Genomic DNA, 14,271 nt, shown 5'->3' on the forward strand with positions numbered 1-14,271 from the left:
GCGCGACGCGATTGTCGCAAAGTGAATTGCAGCATACGAAGCTGTATGGCCCCGCGCGCACTGCGATAATAAAATCGCAGCCGGGACCTCAGTCGGCATTTCGCTCCCCAAGCGTCAACATATCGGAACCTGCTTCTCCAATGGAGTTACAAGATGAGACGCTAGATGTTGACCGTTTAATTATAGAAATAGAAGGAGATCACCTTTGTGGTATAAATACTCAGTCATACAGCGATTGCATATTGTTTCACGACAAGCGACTGGTACCTACGAAATCCATGTCGAGAATGAACAAATCGTCGACTTTTTCATCGCAGTGCGCGCACTGAATTTTCTGCGATAAATTACAGCGCGATTCTAAAATCGTGTCGCAAAAATTAAAATCGTTTTGCGCGCTTGGCGTTAGAGAGACCCGTTTTAAGCGACGGCGTCTATTCAGCGCTATGGAAAATGGCGTCGCCTCCCAGTTGCGCCAACGTTGCGTCGAGTAGCAGCCATAAAGTCGAGTAGACGCGGTTGAGTAAAAATCACTCGATTTAAAAAAAAGCTTGTGTTATCTAATCATGTTATTTAGGTCATGTCTAGGGCCATATACAACCCACAGTTTTAGGGTCAGTTGCACCAACCGCATTTATCGGATTGACTAATAGTGATCCAAATAACCCGAGCCATTTAGCTCTTTTTTTAGGGCTCGCCTCATCTCTTGACGATTAAAAGGGTAAAAGCCTATTTTACTAATTAAATATCAAAGGCATTTAGCCTTTTAGGCGTCAAGAGATGAGGCGAGCCCTAAAAAAGAGCTAAAAGGCTCAAGTGTTTTGGGTCACTATTGATTAACGTTAATCAGCAGTGTAGTATGAAACTTCCCATACAATAAAATTTAGCAAACGCTTTCACGGTGACAGACGGTTTGGTGCAACCGACCCTTAATCGGGGCTATTGATATAATGAACTGAACCTATATATTTATACGCATGTTAGATTTCAGATTTCTAAGTAGTAATAACGATAACTAAGTCGCGGACGGACAAGGCGACATGAAAATAAAAGGGTTCGTACTTGGTTACAGAGCCCTAAAATAGTTTGGTCAGGTCGGACGTTCCAAGACTATGAAAAATATTTACCTGGCTTTATTGCTAATATTAAAAAAAAACAACGAAGATATATAACCATTTATTACGACGCAGTACGTCAACTACAATTATCAGATTATCACATGTTTCATTTTTATGTAAAAAAAAAGTATCAGAATATTACTGTGTAATATTTCTAAACGTAACTACGTATGAGTCGCTATATGTATGTAGATGTTTTAATAAATAAATTGTTTACATCTCCAACAGCAAGTTCAATAAAATGTTTAAGTGATGTTTTTACAAATGAACGGTGACGATATCTACAAGAAGTGGTGGTACAACAATGAATTCTATACGAGAATCACCCTAAGGTAGATAGACCATCATCCTTTATTTATCACTTCGGGGTATTAAGTAAGTGCCTTGGCCGCATTGAGTACCTACAATTAAAGTGGCCGTTCCGCTTGCATCTGATGGGTTCGTGTTCCATGTTTTCGCTGATGTGAATGCCATTCTACGTGTGTTTTCATAAAAATAGTATATATACTATTATAATGTACATAAAACCGCTCCAGCTAGATTTGCAGGTGTTCCCTTGTAGCTTGTTCCCATTCATTCTTGTCAGAGCTAAGCTAATTCAGCATCTGCCGAGTATTTTTCTAAGCCGGCATTTGTGCTAGCGACATTGGCTTGGTGCTGTGACTGTTAGAACATCACACCATCACCACCCCGGCCCCTTTTCTCAGAGCTATACACCCTTGTAGGCATTTGCGCGTGACTCTTCGCCAGTGTTTTCGCTGCAAACAGTCGAGCGCGCTGAACAACAAACAGCACCAACCGGGTTTAGCACCACTCGTTTCAAGGCTTATAGTTTTGTGTATCGTTCTTTTCACTAATCACCGAATATCTCTTGCCTACGTATACTCTCAATAAACGTCAAGGGCCGGGTCCTACTGCCTTAGCAAATACATACTAAGCAATTCACTTCAGTGTTTTAATCTTCTATTTTTAATTACATAATTGTTTGCCTATGGAAACCCACATTTCCTAGCTGAATAAAATATTTCTAAAACATTCTGTTTACTATCTAAACACATATAAGTTGTATAAGAGTTTCATGGAAACTAAGCCATGTAGTACATTCAATAATTAGACGGCAAACGATTCAAGAACCAACATGGTAAGAGCGGCAATGCCTGCTACCACTGGGACGGTCACCACCCATGCGAAGATTATGTTCCTGCACAAAAAATTGCCCTTTAACATTCGTTTCATTCAAATGATAGATATGCATAAGTGTAATAAAGGTGCCAGTGGCTATACAGTACCTAAAGAGACTCCAGTCTACGGCCTTATCGGAGAAGTACCCGACGCAGACGACGGATCCGACCTTACAGTGCGTAGTGGAAATAGGCAGACCCGCCTTGCTGGCCACCAGCACAGTTAGCGCCGAACCCAGCTCGATGGTGAAGCCGCTGTAACAACATCCGCCCTTACATAAACAGCTACATGAGTCATATACCTACTTAAAAACTACAACCCAAACGATGTCAGTGTGTATTTTTATACATGTGCTCGTTAAAGGTGTTACATCGGCTTTGGGCTTCAATTCACACTCGTTCGTATATTCTTGTTTACCGTTACCGCCCTTAATACACGAAAGTACTATTATAAATACCAAAATACATTCGTTTAAAAAAAACACAAGAAGGAGAAAATGAGTCTTACGTGTCAGGAGTGATGTTAGTGAGGTCCTCTCCCACGGTTTGGATGACACGTCGACCCCAGAGCCACAAGCCTAGCGCGATGCCCACGCCGCCGAACACCAGGATGGCTAGCGGAGTCTCCGCGCGCGCGTGCGTGCCTCCCTCTGAGTACAGCAGCCACAGTGCCACTAGCGGCCCTATCGCATTGCTGCAACACCACGGTTTTAAATCAATCACTTATTCTAGTTTTACGGCATCTGTTACTTTTATTCAAATATTGTGTACCTATGATCTGATCTGACAATGCTGATTTATGGAAAGATATTTATTCGACAATCAATATTATTATTTTTTTGTTCGGTGGATTATCAACAACAAACAACAACACAGATTTGATGAATTACACATATGCTATTAATGACAAACCAACCTGACATCATTGCCACCGTGAGCAAATGCACCGAACGTAGCTGTCAGAACTTGCAGAAATGAGAAGAGTTTGAGTGCTTCAGGCTCGGGCTTCGATACTGGCGGCGGTGGCGGCGGCGTGCCCCCGCGCAGCAGCGGCGCTGCGCTGGAGTTGGGGGTGATGGCGGGCAGCCGAGCCGCCCCACCCACCCTGTCGCGCTCCACGCTCCATGCACCCGATGGCTCCGGACTCTGCAACACAAACAATCGTCATGTAGGAATGCACCATATTACTTTCTTCTTTATACCTATTTATTACTAAAATATTTGGTAATTGCTTAACTTACTTTGTCAGTTCGCGGAGGTGGAGTATCAGATTCTCCTGCAATCGGAGCTCGGGCGACAGAGAGCCGATCGAATTCAGCGCGTGCAATAGTTTCGCACGAATCCCCTAAGAACCCGTTCCGCGAACCAAAGCTTTCACCCATTCCAGCGAGCTGATCGGAATCCAAACTTTTGCAGTAGCTCAATGTCTCGTCAATGTATTTGAGAGTGTTTATCTGAGAGTCACCGTCCATCAACATGAGGTTGGATCGGTTGGGCGGACTCAAGCTGCGCGACAGGATGCTGCAGTCGTCCATGGTGGCTAACAAGGCGCGATTTTTGGCGTTTTTCTCCCTGACTGCGTCGGATACGTGATCTCCATTATCGAGGACGACCATCTCGGCGCTTTCTGCTATAGCCTCGAGTATTTTTCCCTCCTCGGAGTGAACGGAAGTCGGACGTAATGTTGCGATGTTTTTGTTACCATGGGTCGGACTATTAATTGGCGTAGTTTCTGAAACAATATGTAATCCGAATTAGCTGACAGTTTTTCATGAAATTACATTTGCGATAAAAATGATGCTTACCATTGGATACACCTAGTGTGAAATTCACTGGAGTCGGTTTGGTCAATTGACGTCTGTAGTAAGGGACCAAAAATACTTGTACGCAGCCAGCTGCTATGGCACCCAGCGCTGTAGAGCCGGCCAGCGCAGCCCACACTGGGATTTTGTCCATCGCCATCACTGAACAAAATCATAAAGCAACATTTTAAAACATGTTTCTCACTAATATTAAGGTACCTAGCTATAAATTCACAAAACTCACATTTAGGGCCATCGTGAACCACGCTGATTACGTTGACTGCGACTGTAGCTCCGTAGAAATAAGGCAACGCTTGGAGACCCGCATTCAATGGTGCAACGGCGCGCAATATAAAACGGCGCACGAGCCAGAACAACATCGCGGATACCGCGCCACTCAGCGCCGGGGAGATAAACCACGACAGGACTGTGTGGACAAACAATCATCTTAGTAGGTATTCATAGACTACCTACATTCATTGGTATATTTATCACTACCGTAAACGAAATTTAACTACCGATCGCGCCGAGCGTGGACCATCGGACGCCAACGGGACCCTTGGCAGTGAGAGTGAAGCCGACTGTGGCGCCGACGATGGAGTGCGTGCCGGAGACGGGCAGCCGCAGCGCCGTGGCCAGCAGCAGCCACAGCGCGCCCGCGAACAGCGCCGACAGACAGCCCGCCGCCAGCAGCCGCTCCCCGCCACCCTCGTACAGGCTCACGTCCAGGATGCCCTTCCGCATTGTGTCTGATACCTTGTATCCTGTCCAAGAATATTAGAATATAAGTAAATAAATAATAAATAAATATTATAGGACAATTTTACACAGATCGACCTAGTCCCACAGTAAGCTCAATAAGGCTTGTGTTGTGGGTACTAGACGGCGATATATATAATATACACATATATAATACTTATATACATAGAAAACATCCATAACTCAGGAACAAATATTTGTGATGAACACACAAATAAATGCCCTTACCAGTATTCGAACCCGGGACCTCCTGCTTCGTAGGCAGGGTCACTACCGACTAGGCTAGGAGGCCGTTAAATATACTCACAGTGAGGCAAATTACCAAACCGCAACGTTTAGTGTCATCATTAAGAGCCAACAGGAGTGATCATTACTCCATACAAACGTACTCGATTGTTTCCTCCGTGGGTTTTGATGCTAGAGCAATGATTTTTTTTTCGTTTTGCTTTCTTGATATTTTTGTTTTTTAAGGCGCTAGAGCCCTTTAAATTCAAAAATGGCCAAAATGGCCTCATTGACTATGCCGCAATGAGAGGTGTAGTATTTAAAATTGATATCAATTAGCCAAAAAAGCAAAACGGTCCGATACAGATAATTTCATAATCATTTAGATTTCCAAATTTGGTTACGATTGGTTAAGTTATGGAGGAGGAAACAGTCGAGTACGAAACCTCGAATTTTGAGATTTTTACGTAGAATTTTTCGCCTTGTCCTTATCGCACTAGTTTTAGGAGCCGCTTCCGTTAACGAGACGGGTATATTTACCTAAAATATTTAAAACTCAGCTCCTGTTTCGTCTTAACAAAAAATGCTTAGCTAGCTGTCGAAAAGAGTTTTCACATTATTAATATTATAGTAAATATGAGTACGTGGGACCAAATTTCCTGCTTTATGTCAATTTGTTTATAGTAGTATAGTAGCTACCTATATGTATGTCAGGTGGATGCCACAGTCATGCTCATAACATAACTATATAATCGCGTTTACCAGACACCCCTTCATTACCAGAAACTCAATAAGCAATATTCGGCATCCTCTTACAGGCGAGCCTAAACTATTTGAGAGATCGCTTTGACCCGTTAATCAAAATTATCGAATTATTAGTAAGTAGGTAATATTCAATTCGCAGCGCAAATATGTATATCAAAGTTAAAAGACCAGTAAATAAGGCATTCATTGAATTCCATTTATTTATTTACAGACAATAATGCCCCGTAATGGTTGGTAACAATTAAGATTAATAATGCAATATCTTAATTAATGCAATAAGTATCTACCCACTTTACCGTTTACGAGCCCTTCAACGTGCACACTAGCGCCACAGCTAAATAATCGTGATTATTTAAATTTAACGAAAGATATTGAAAAAAGGGGGCCGCTACTTACTGTATTGTGTATTACGTACCTTTTGAATACATCGAACTAGTTTTTATGTTGCTGGTTTCGTCGATCTAGGAACTTAAAACAAAAACGGCCGTTTTAACAGTTATAACTTTGGACGCATAGATTGACAAATCCAGCAACATAAAAACTAGTTTGATGTATTCAAAAGGTACTTAAATACACAATTCAGTACGTAGCGGCCCTCTTTTTTCAATATCTATCGTTAAATTTAAATAATCACGATTATTTAGCTGTGGCGCTAGTGTGCACGTTGCAGGGCTCTTAAAATATCAATTACCTACTTAGATAAAGTTGATGGATACCACTATTTAATAGAGCACAGCCATATTATAGCTAATCACTCAATGTTTGACGTAAATACTTACCGATAAGCACGGCTCCTGCTATCTCGAAGATGGTGGCAAGCACGCACGCCTGTGTCAGAGTCAGGACTTTAGAGCCGACGCTAGTGCCAAAGGAATTAGCCACGTCGTTGGCACCGATGCCGAAAGCCAAGACGAATGCCACCACGAAACCGGCGATGACGAACCAAAGCAGCTCCGAAGCGTAGGGTTCCATTTCCGATGACATTATTAGGCTTTTAAATTAAACGAGATATAACTCCTACGTCAGTGTTCCAAAGTATAAAAAACTAAACTAGTTACAAAATAATTAACGGATAAAATTAAACGTAAAAACAATAATTTAGATTAAAAATAAGTCTTTAGAAAACTTTAATTAATCAGGTTGGCATGTCCAGGCATTAAATGCAGTATAAATTAATTAACTGGAACATTTGGTGATTATCACAAATAATTGATAAGTTAAGGTAAATATATAAATTATATAAACATTTGATGTTTAAATAGTCGTAATAGATGACGTGGTCTAGCTGGTTTTTGCTTGATCATTTCTGAAAAGAAAACGTAAGTTATCGTTATTATTTTTTATTATTACTCGTAGAACTCCTAAGTAATATTGTTTTATAGCGGAGTCAGTTATGAAGTTGACCCAAAAAAATTTTATTAAGCTATGAGCTTCATCACATATGATCTTTGAGTAATTCTAAGCATTTCAAGCCTGGGAGGCAATAAGGGGAGGGGGGGTACAAAGATGGCCGCCACCCGTCATCATTCAAAAAAATCTGTTCTGGTCCTGGTGGCTACTAGGGCAAGTTTGGTATCATTTTCGTATAAACCGGAGACGTAGAATTCATTGCTGATATTTGTTTTTTTCAGCTTCATAGTAATTTTACAAGAAAAACGTAAAAAGATGAAAATTTAGGATGGAGGTTTTTGCTTTGAGAGCTAATAACTTTTGTATAGTGGCCAAAAATATCATATAAAAAATACTATAATAAAGCGTAATTCCTGCAGATTCTAAACATATACACGTTGAGTAATATCCTACTGCAAAAAGATGGTGAAAAAATTATTAAATGACCGCAGCGCGGGTAGTTGGACTTTCGTTTATCTTGCGGACCGTCGTTTATCTTACAAAATGATCGAGTACGAGTATCTACGTAGGTATGCTTACTTTGCTAGATTTTATGATGACGAATAAAATACTTTCATCCACACAGAAGAGATGACATTCACAGTGCCCATACCTCTCTTTTGAACGTAGTTTAAGGATATACCCGGGTCCAAAATTGGGTCCGAGAAATAACTATTATTAATGAAATTATTCTAATAAAATAGCGCTCTTATTTTTGCTGATAATACTAAAACACTATTTATGAGAGAAATTGTACTACTTAGGAAGAGGCAAAATATTTATTTTCACGATAATTTTCATGCTATAACTCACTTTAAGTAATTTTATAGGTACTTACTTGTTGTTTTTAATAAATAACTTCAACCTGCACATAACATTCATTTGGATTTGATTTGGTTTGATTTTGTTTGATATTTTACATTTAATATTTGCTTCAGGTTGGTGTGATGAAAAATTCTGTGTTTCACTCGGCGGCAAATTTTGTTTAACCCTCGTTCTTTGAAACCCTTACAACGCTCAAGATTCCATTTTTCGAACCACTCACTACGCTCGTGGTACAATTTTGAAATCTTTCGCTTGATCGGGTATCAATATTAGCACGAGCGGTTAAACAACAACTTTGCCCCCTTGTAAAACAAATAACTATTATGCTGAGAGCTTACATTTATAAATCATAACAGCTATGTATATTTGTCATACTAATATAGGTTATGCAAGTATGACTTGGTGACAAACCAACGAAGCCCCGCCTCGCGGGGCTTCTATTTTGTGCTCCGAGGGATAAAAGGTAACTAAGGCACTGGTCCCACCGCGAACTAGTAAGCTATGAGCTATCGGCTATAAACACGAACAAAAGATAAGCACTCCCGTGTAAATAAAAGAGACACGGCGATATTTCTAGCTCACCGCTGGGCGAGTAACTATAAATATCGCCGTGTCTCTTTTATTTACACGGGAGTGCTTATCTTTTGTTCGTGTTTATAGCCGATAGCTCATCATAGCTTACTAGCTCGCGGTGGGACCAGTGCCTATCGAACCTAACTTAACCCAACCTGAAATTGCGGTTGTACATGGTCTTATTTGTTAAGCGAGCCGCCCTCCTCTTTAGACATGGGGATACCTGTGTGTATTTTTTTAACCTATACCAGAATTATGTCTGTGTACTGGAAACTGCGGACATTAAATATACAGAAAGAATTTTATTCGTCATCATAAAATCTAGCAAAGTAAGCATAGTTACCTACGTAGATACTCGTACTCGACCATTTTGTAAGATAAACGACGGTCCGCAAGATAAACGAAAGTCCAACTACCCGCGCTGCGATCATTTAATAATTTTTTCACCATCTTTTTGCAGTAGGATATTACTAAACATGTATATGTTTAGAAGCTGCATGAATTGCGCTTTATTATAGTATTTTTTGTATGATACTTTTGGCCACTATACAAAAGTTATTAGCTCTCAAAGCAAAAAACTCCATCCCAAATTTTTATCTTTTTACGTTTTTCTTCCAAAATTACTATGAAACTGAAAAAAACAAATATCAGCAATGAATTCCACGTCTTCGGTTTATACGAAAATGATACCAAACTTGCCCTAGTAGCCACCAAGACCAGAACAGATTTTTTTTAATGATGACGGGTGGCGGCCATCTTTGTACTCCGCCCTCCTCGACTAGACGCACGCTTCTTCTCGCCGCCGAGGCTAGAAATGCTTAGAATTACTCAGAGATCATATGTGATGAAGCTCATAGCTTAATAAAAATTTTTTGGGTCATATATGGCAGCGATCCGTAACTGACTCCAGTATTATATTTATACCAAAACTAATAAAATAAAGTTATGCATTTATTTTCATGGTTATACTCGCATGGGTATGGGTACATAACCTATTTATTCTAAATGTACGGACTATCGCCCACAATGTTAACTGTACATCGGTGGACCTTATGCCTTTTGTAAATAAGTCCACCTATGTACAGTTAGGAGTGTTGCTGTTTAAACAAGATGTATATAGAGTTGAGATGGAGATATGTAAAAAATCTTAGTGAAGCTGCACCGTATCAAGTAAAACATATACACTATGTACGATAAGAGCGTAACCGGTAGAACTTGCATTACGATATTTTAAACCATTTTCATTCAAACGCCTTCTGATTGTATCTGGAGATATCTTCAAACCTTTTTTTTTTTTACTTGCCCTGAAGGCCCAGAATGCAATGATAGTCTGCAAGTGAACATCTGCAAGACCCGTTTTAAATCCTATGTGGAGGAGGTCTTTTTTATTTTTCCCACGTTCTGGTAAGTTGTAATCATTTTTATATTCCATATGATGCCTCAACCACTTAATTACAAACGCCTTCGATTCATTTATATGCAATCAGCTTGGTATCGTGATATTTTGGGCCCTTTCGGGTACCTATGTACAGAAGAACACTGCCTCATAACGTGAATCGTAAGCGACATTCTTTTTAGGGTTCCGTACCCAAAGGGTAAAACGGGACCCTATTACTAAGACTTCGCTGTCCGTCCGTCCGTCCGTCCGTCCGTCCGTGCGTCTGTCTGTCACCAGGCTGTATCTCACGAACTGTGATAGCTAGACAGTTGAAATTTTCACAGATGATGTATTTCTGTTGCCCCTATAACAACAAATACTAAAAACAGAATAAAATAAAGATTTAAATGGGGCTCCCATACAACAAACGTGATTTTTGACCAAAGTTAAGCAACGTCGGGAGTGGTCAGTACTTGGATGGGTGACCGTTTTTTTTTGCATTATGGTACGGAACCCTTCGTGCGCGAGTCCGACTCGCACTTGCCCGGTTTTTTTTATTATATTTTACGTGGGAAACTGTTAAAAAATTTTACTTTTTTTACGAAGCATTGTAGGCAAAAGAACATTCTATTCAGCCAGTACTTTTTTTCTGTGCCGCATCCTTAAAATACACACTTACACTGGTCACGCTCTTGTCAAACACACTGTATATGTATATAAAATTATAAATTACGTAGACCCCTAGACCAGCGATACCCAGGTACCCAACCTGCGGCCCTTTTTGGGTGGCACGCCAGAGGTGATCCTGTTACACAGTATGCCTTGCCATGTGAACGTCACCTATAAGCAAATTCATTTACCGGGCCGGGACTACAAGGCAAGTCAGTCTTTGTGGTTCTCTGGACGTGCCCTATACTACAGCAGGCGTGGCTCACTCCGCGATTTCGTCGCTTTGCTACAGGTAGCTAAAAGTCCATCCTTTCGACCCCAATTTTGGGGTTTGCCATAAGCCGCGCGTGGCGCTGTCGCCACCTAGCGGCCATATCTGTGCTGATCGTGACAGACGCGTTTTGTTAGAGAGTGAGTCTTCTGTACCTAGACACCTAGTACAATTATTTATTCTGTGACTATAGTTCGTTTTTTTTAGCATTAGAAGGTTCTCTTTGATTTGTCTTTTAATTAAAAAACACATTTTAAAAATAAATTACGGCAAATATGTAACAATTATGAATCTAATACGATTATTTATATTCTTCTGCTTTCATAAGTAATAGTTTTTGATTTTTAAAAAGCGTTTTTCAATTAAAAGACATGTCAAGATCGCTTACCTTCTTGCAAGTTCTTTCTAATGCTATAAAAACTTTTTACAAAAAAAAGAAAACCGACTTCAAAAAGGATGAAATAAAATATTATCCTTTTTAAGTCTATGCGTTACCAACTGATATGTTTGAAGTCGGTGCCAAGCCAACTTTTGAAGCATACCATGATTTTGGTGCGATTCGATAAGGATGTACGTTGGATTGCCTTACAATGAACGTACTTTCTGTAGGTACAGTCGACGTTAAAAATATGTTTACACTTTTCGTCTTATTACAAAGGAGTAAGCTGCAAAAGTGTATAATACATATCTTTGACGTCGATTGTACCTAAGAACACACCTCAGAACACATGATCAAACCTTCTTGGCACAGTCCGTACCATGTTTGTCGGCACGCAAGCGTGGGATTGGGACTGAAGTTATTTCCCGTCCCTTATTTAGAGGACTACATTTCAAAATATAAAACAATTCAAGGAATTTTCTTGCCAAATTTCACCTAAAGCGGTTCAGTTGTTTAGCCATGAAAAGGCGACAAAGAGGCAGACAGAATTACTTACACATTTATAATAGTTCAAATGGTACAGTTCTAATGGGATTTATAGTCATAAAGCTGATTATTTTTGACGGGTATTCTTTACTACTTGGCTTGGCACCGACTTCAAACATATCAGTTGGTAACGCATAGACTTAAAAAGGATAATATTTTATTTCATCCTTTTTGAAGTCGGTTTTCTTTTTTTTGTAAAAAGTTTTTATTTTTCCATTTTTAGTTTTAACGCATTGTTACTCGTAATAGCGGGACGCGTGAATGAAAAACAATATCATGATTAACACTAAATTCGTGTATCTACTTTAATAAATATGTAATCTGGAATTTTCTCGAGTCCGTCTGGGAAATTATAATTCCTGTCACTACACTAAATCCGTCCTCCGCCCCGCCACTGACCCAATCCCTCAACCCCCCCCCCCCCTCCTCTTCAACCACCACTACCCCCGACCCCTTACCCCACCCCAAATGCTCGAGTTACTTTAGAAAACACCGAAATCACTTTACACGTGCCTTTAAAAACTGAGGAGTTCCCTCAATTCCTCATGGATTCCATCATCAGACCAGAACCAACAATAATACGGAAACACCTTGGAGGAAACTCCTTCCAAACAAAAAAAGAATTACTCAAATCGGATCACAGGTGCCGGAGTAATCGCTGAACATACTACATTTAATAAATCATCATCATTATCATCAAAACAATCATCATCATCAGGTCTACTTCATCAAAGTGGTGGTTTTCGGGAGAAAATGCTCGAGTTGCTTAAGAAAACACCCAAATCACCATGCATGTGCCTTTAAAAATTGAGGAGTTCCCTCAATTCCTCATGGATCCCATCATCAGAACAGAACCAAATTAAAATGGGACCAACTCGGAGGTAGCTCCTTTCAAACAAAAAAAGAATTACTTAAATCGGACTACGGATGTCGGAGTAATCGGTGAACGTACATAGAAAAAAAAAAAAAAAGATAGCCACAACCGAATACAGAACCTCCTCCTTCTATGAAATGGAAGTCGGTAAAAAAAAAAAAAAGATAGCCACAACCGAATACAGAACCTCCTCCTTCTATGAAATGGAAGTCGGTTAAAAAAAACGAACTATACTGGTAAATTCATTTTTAGGGTTCAGAACCCGAACTGTGCTGTCTTTCTTTCAAGTTTCAACGGACTCTATAGGACCTAGAGAACCATAATAGGTACTTAGGTCCAATTATATTTTTGTACAAGTTTTTGTACCTGTATGACCTATCTATATCTATTTCCGCTTTAACAAAAATAAAAAATAAATCTTCCGTCTCTAAAAAAATCCTAACAATTGTGTATTTTGTATGAATCTGTCAGAGTCCCGCCACTCGCTTTGTCCGATTATTTTCTTGTCGTTTGTAATTTACATAAGTTTTTGGCAAAGAATTCACATTTGGTAAGTACTAGCTTTTATCGGTGACTGTACATTCCTTTGCACGTCCAAATAAAACTCATCGAGACCATTTTAATATAATTCGCAAATTGGGAATTTCGGTTTTCGCGCCTATAACCGGATAAAGTAGCCATAAAAGTGTCTATCTTAGGTTAAAGAAACATGTTTTAGTATAGAATCTAAATCGAAAAGGTTTGAATATTGTTCAATATTTCACATGTTTTAATGTATCTGATTAAAACTTACATTTTTCACCTCTTTTGTACTGAGATAAAATAATAACAGCTATTTATTTATTTTAGTCCGTAAACTTCCGAAATGTCATAAAATAAGTAAAAGAAACGCCAACGGGATGTGGTTTTGTTCGAGTAGAATTTTTGTATGATTGTTGCCAGGCTCTTGTCATAAATAAGGACCACATGGTTTCAGTATTATCGATTACAGGCGCCATTTATTTGGCGCCTTTCCGTAAAAGAGTAATTTGGCCAGAATTATCCGCACGTGGTCATGCAACCGGCCGCACCATCATCTTCTAAACAGTTTCCCTTCACGCAAGTTAGCGTCAATTTTCATCACGGCCGTCGTACCTGTGCATTTTTAAATACGGAAAATCTATACCTCCCCACAATTAACGTGACACAACCTTTTATTACGATGCCTAGGACAGTATACACAACATCAAAGCACATCAGTTATTATATTTACACGTGCAACATGTACTTACTTTAGGAAACGTATAGGATGTTGCGGTCCTATATCAGCGCGGTATTATTTTTAAAAGCACGAGCCGTCGCCTTGAGCTTCGCAACGTGTACTGGAATAAAGTGATGAGGGTGGCTCCGGCTGGGCCGTCACCTGAATGGAGCATGCGCGTAGCGCCCGCCACCCCGCCTCTGCAGCCCCCCTATTATGTATTAAAAAGTAGCTCACAACTGGAAAGAACCCCTCTAGAATTGCTCGATAATTGCGTCCG

At 39.9% G+C, this 14,271-nt stretch overlaps 1 protein-coding gene across 1 annotated transcript; it reads right to left on the minus strand.

Annotated features, from left to right (window-relative positions):
- Nucleotides 1-1,160: 1,160 nt before the first annotated feature.
- Nucleotides 1,161-14,197, minus strand: LOC134679074 (sodium-dependent phosphate transporter 1). Its single transcript, XM_063537916.1, has 10 exons — nucleotides 14,023-14,197; nucleotides 6,627-7,153; nucleotides 4,617-4,862; nucleotides 4,343-4,525; nucleotides 4,102-4,260; nucleotides 3,538-4,028; nucleotides 3,213-3,442; nucleotides 2,805-2,990; nucleotides 2,405-2,551; nucleotides 1,161-2,316 (listed from the first exon to the last, which is right to left on the minus strand). The coding sequence occupies exons 2-10, from the start codon at nucleotides 6,829-6,831 to the stop codon at nucleotides 2,226-2,228; spliced, it is 1,938 nt and encodes a 645-aa protein (XP_063393986.1). The 5' UTR covers nucleotides 6,832-7,153; nucleotides 14,023-14,197; the 3' UTR covers nucleotides 1,161-2,225.
- Between the last annotated feature and the right edge of the window lie 74 nt (nucleotides 14,198-14,271).

Source organism: Cydia fagiglandana, chromosome Z (assembly GCF_963556715.1).
Source record: "Cydia fagiglandana chromosome Z, ilCydFagi1.1, whole genome shotgun sequence".
Classification (NCBI taxonomy): Eukaryota; Metazoa; Arthropoda; class Insecta; order Lepidoptera; family Tortricidae; genus Cydia; species Cydia fagiglandana.

Bases quoted from the DNA above. Each gene is read 5' to 3' on its own strand.
- LOC134679074 (XM_063537916.1), bottom strand. From the start codon at position 6,831: ATGTCATCGGAAATGGAACCCTACGCTTCGGAGCTGCTTTGGTTCGTC. The intron at 4,863-6,626 runs GTAAGTATTTAC...ATTCTTGGACAG, and splicing joins AGCAGGAGCCGTGCTTATCG to GATACAAGGTATCAGACACA. The intron at 2,552-2,804 runs GTAAGACTCATT...ATGTTGTTACAG, and splicing joins ACTAACATCACTCCTGACAC to CGGCTTCACCATCGAGCTGG.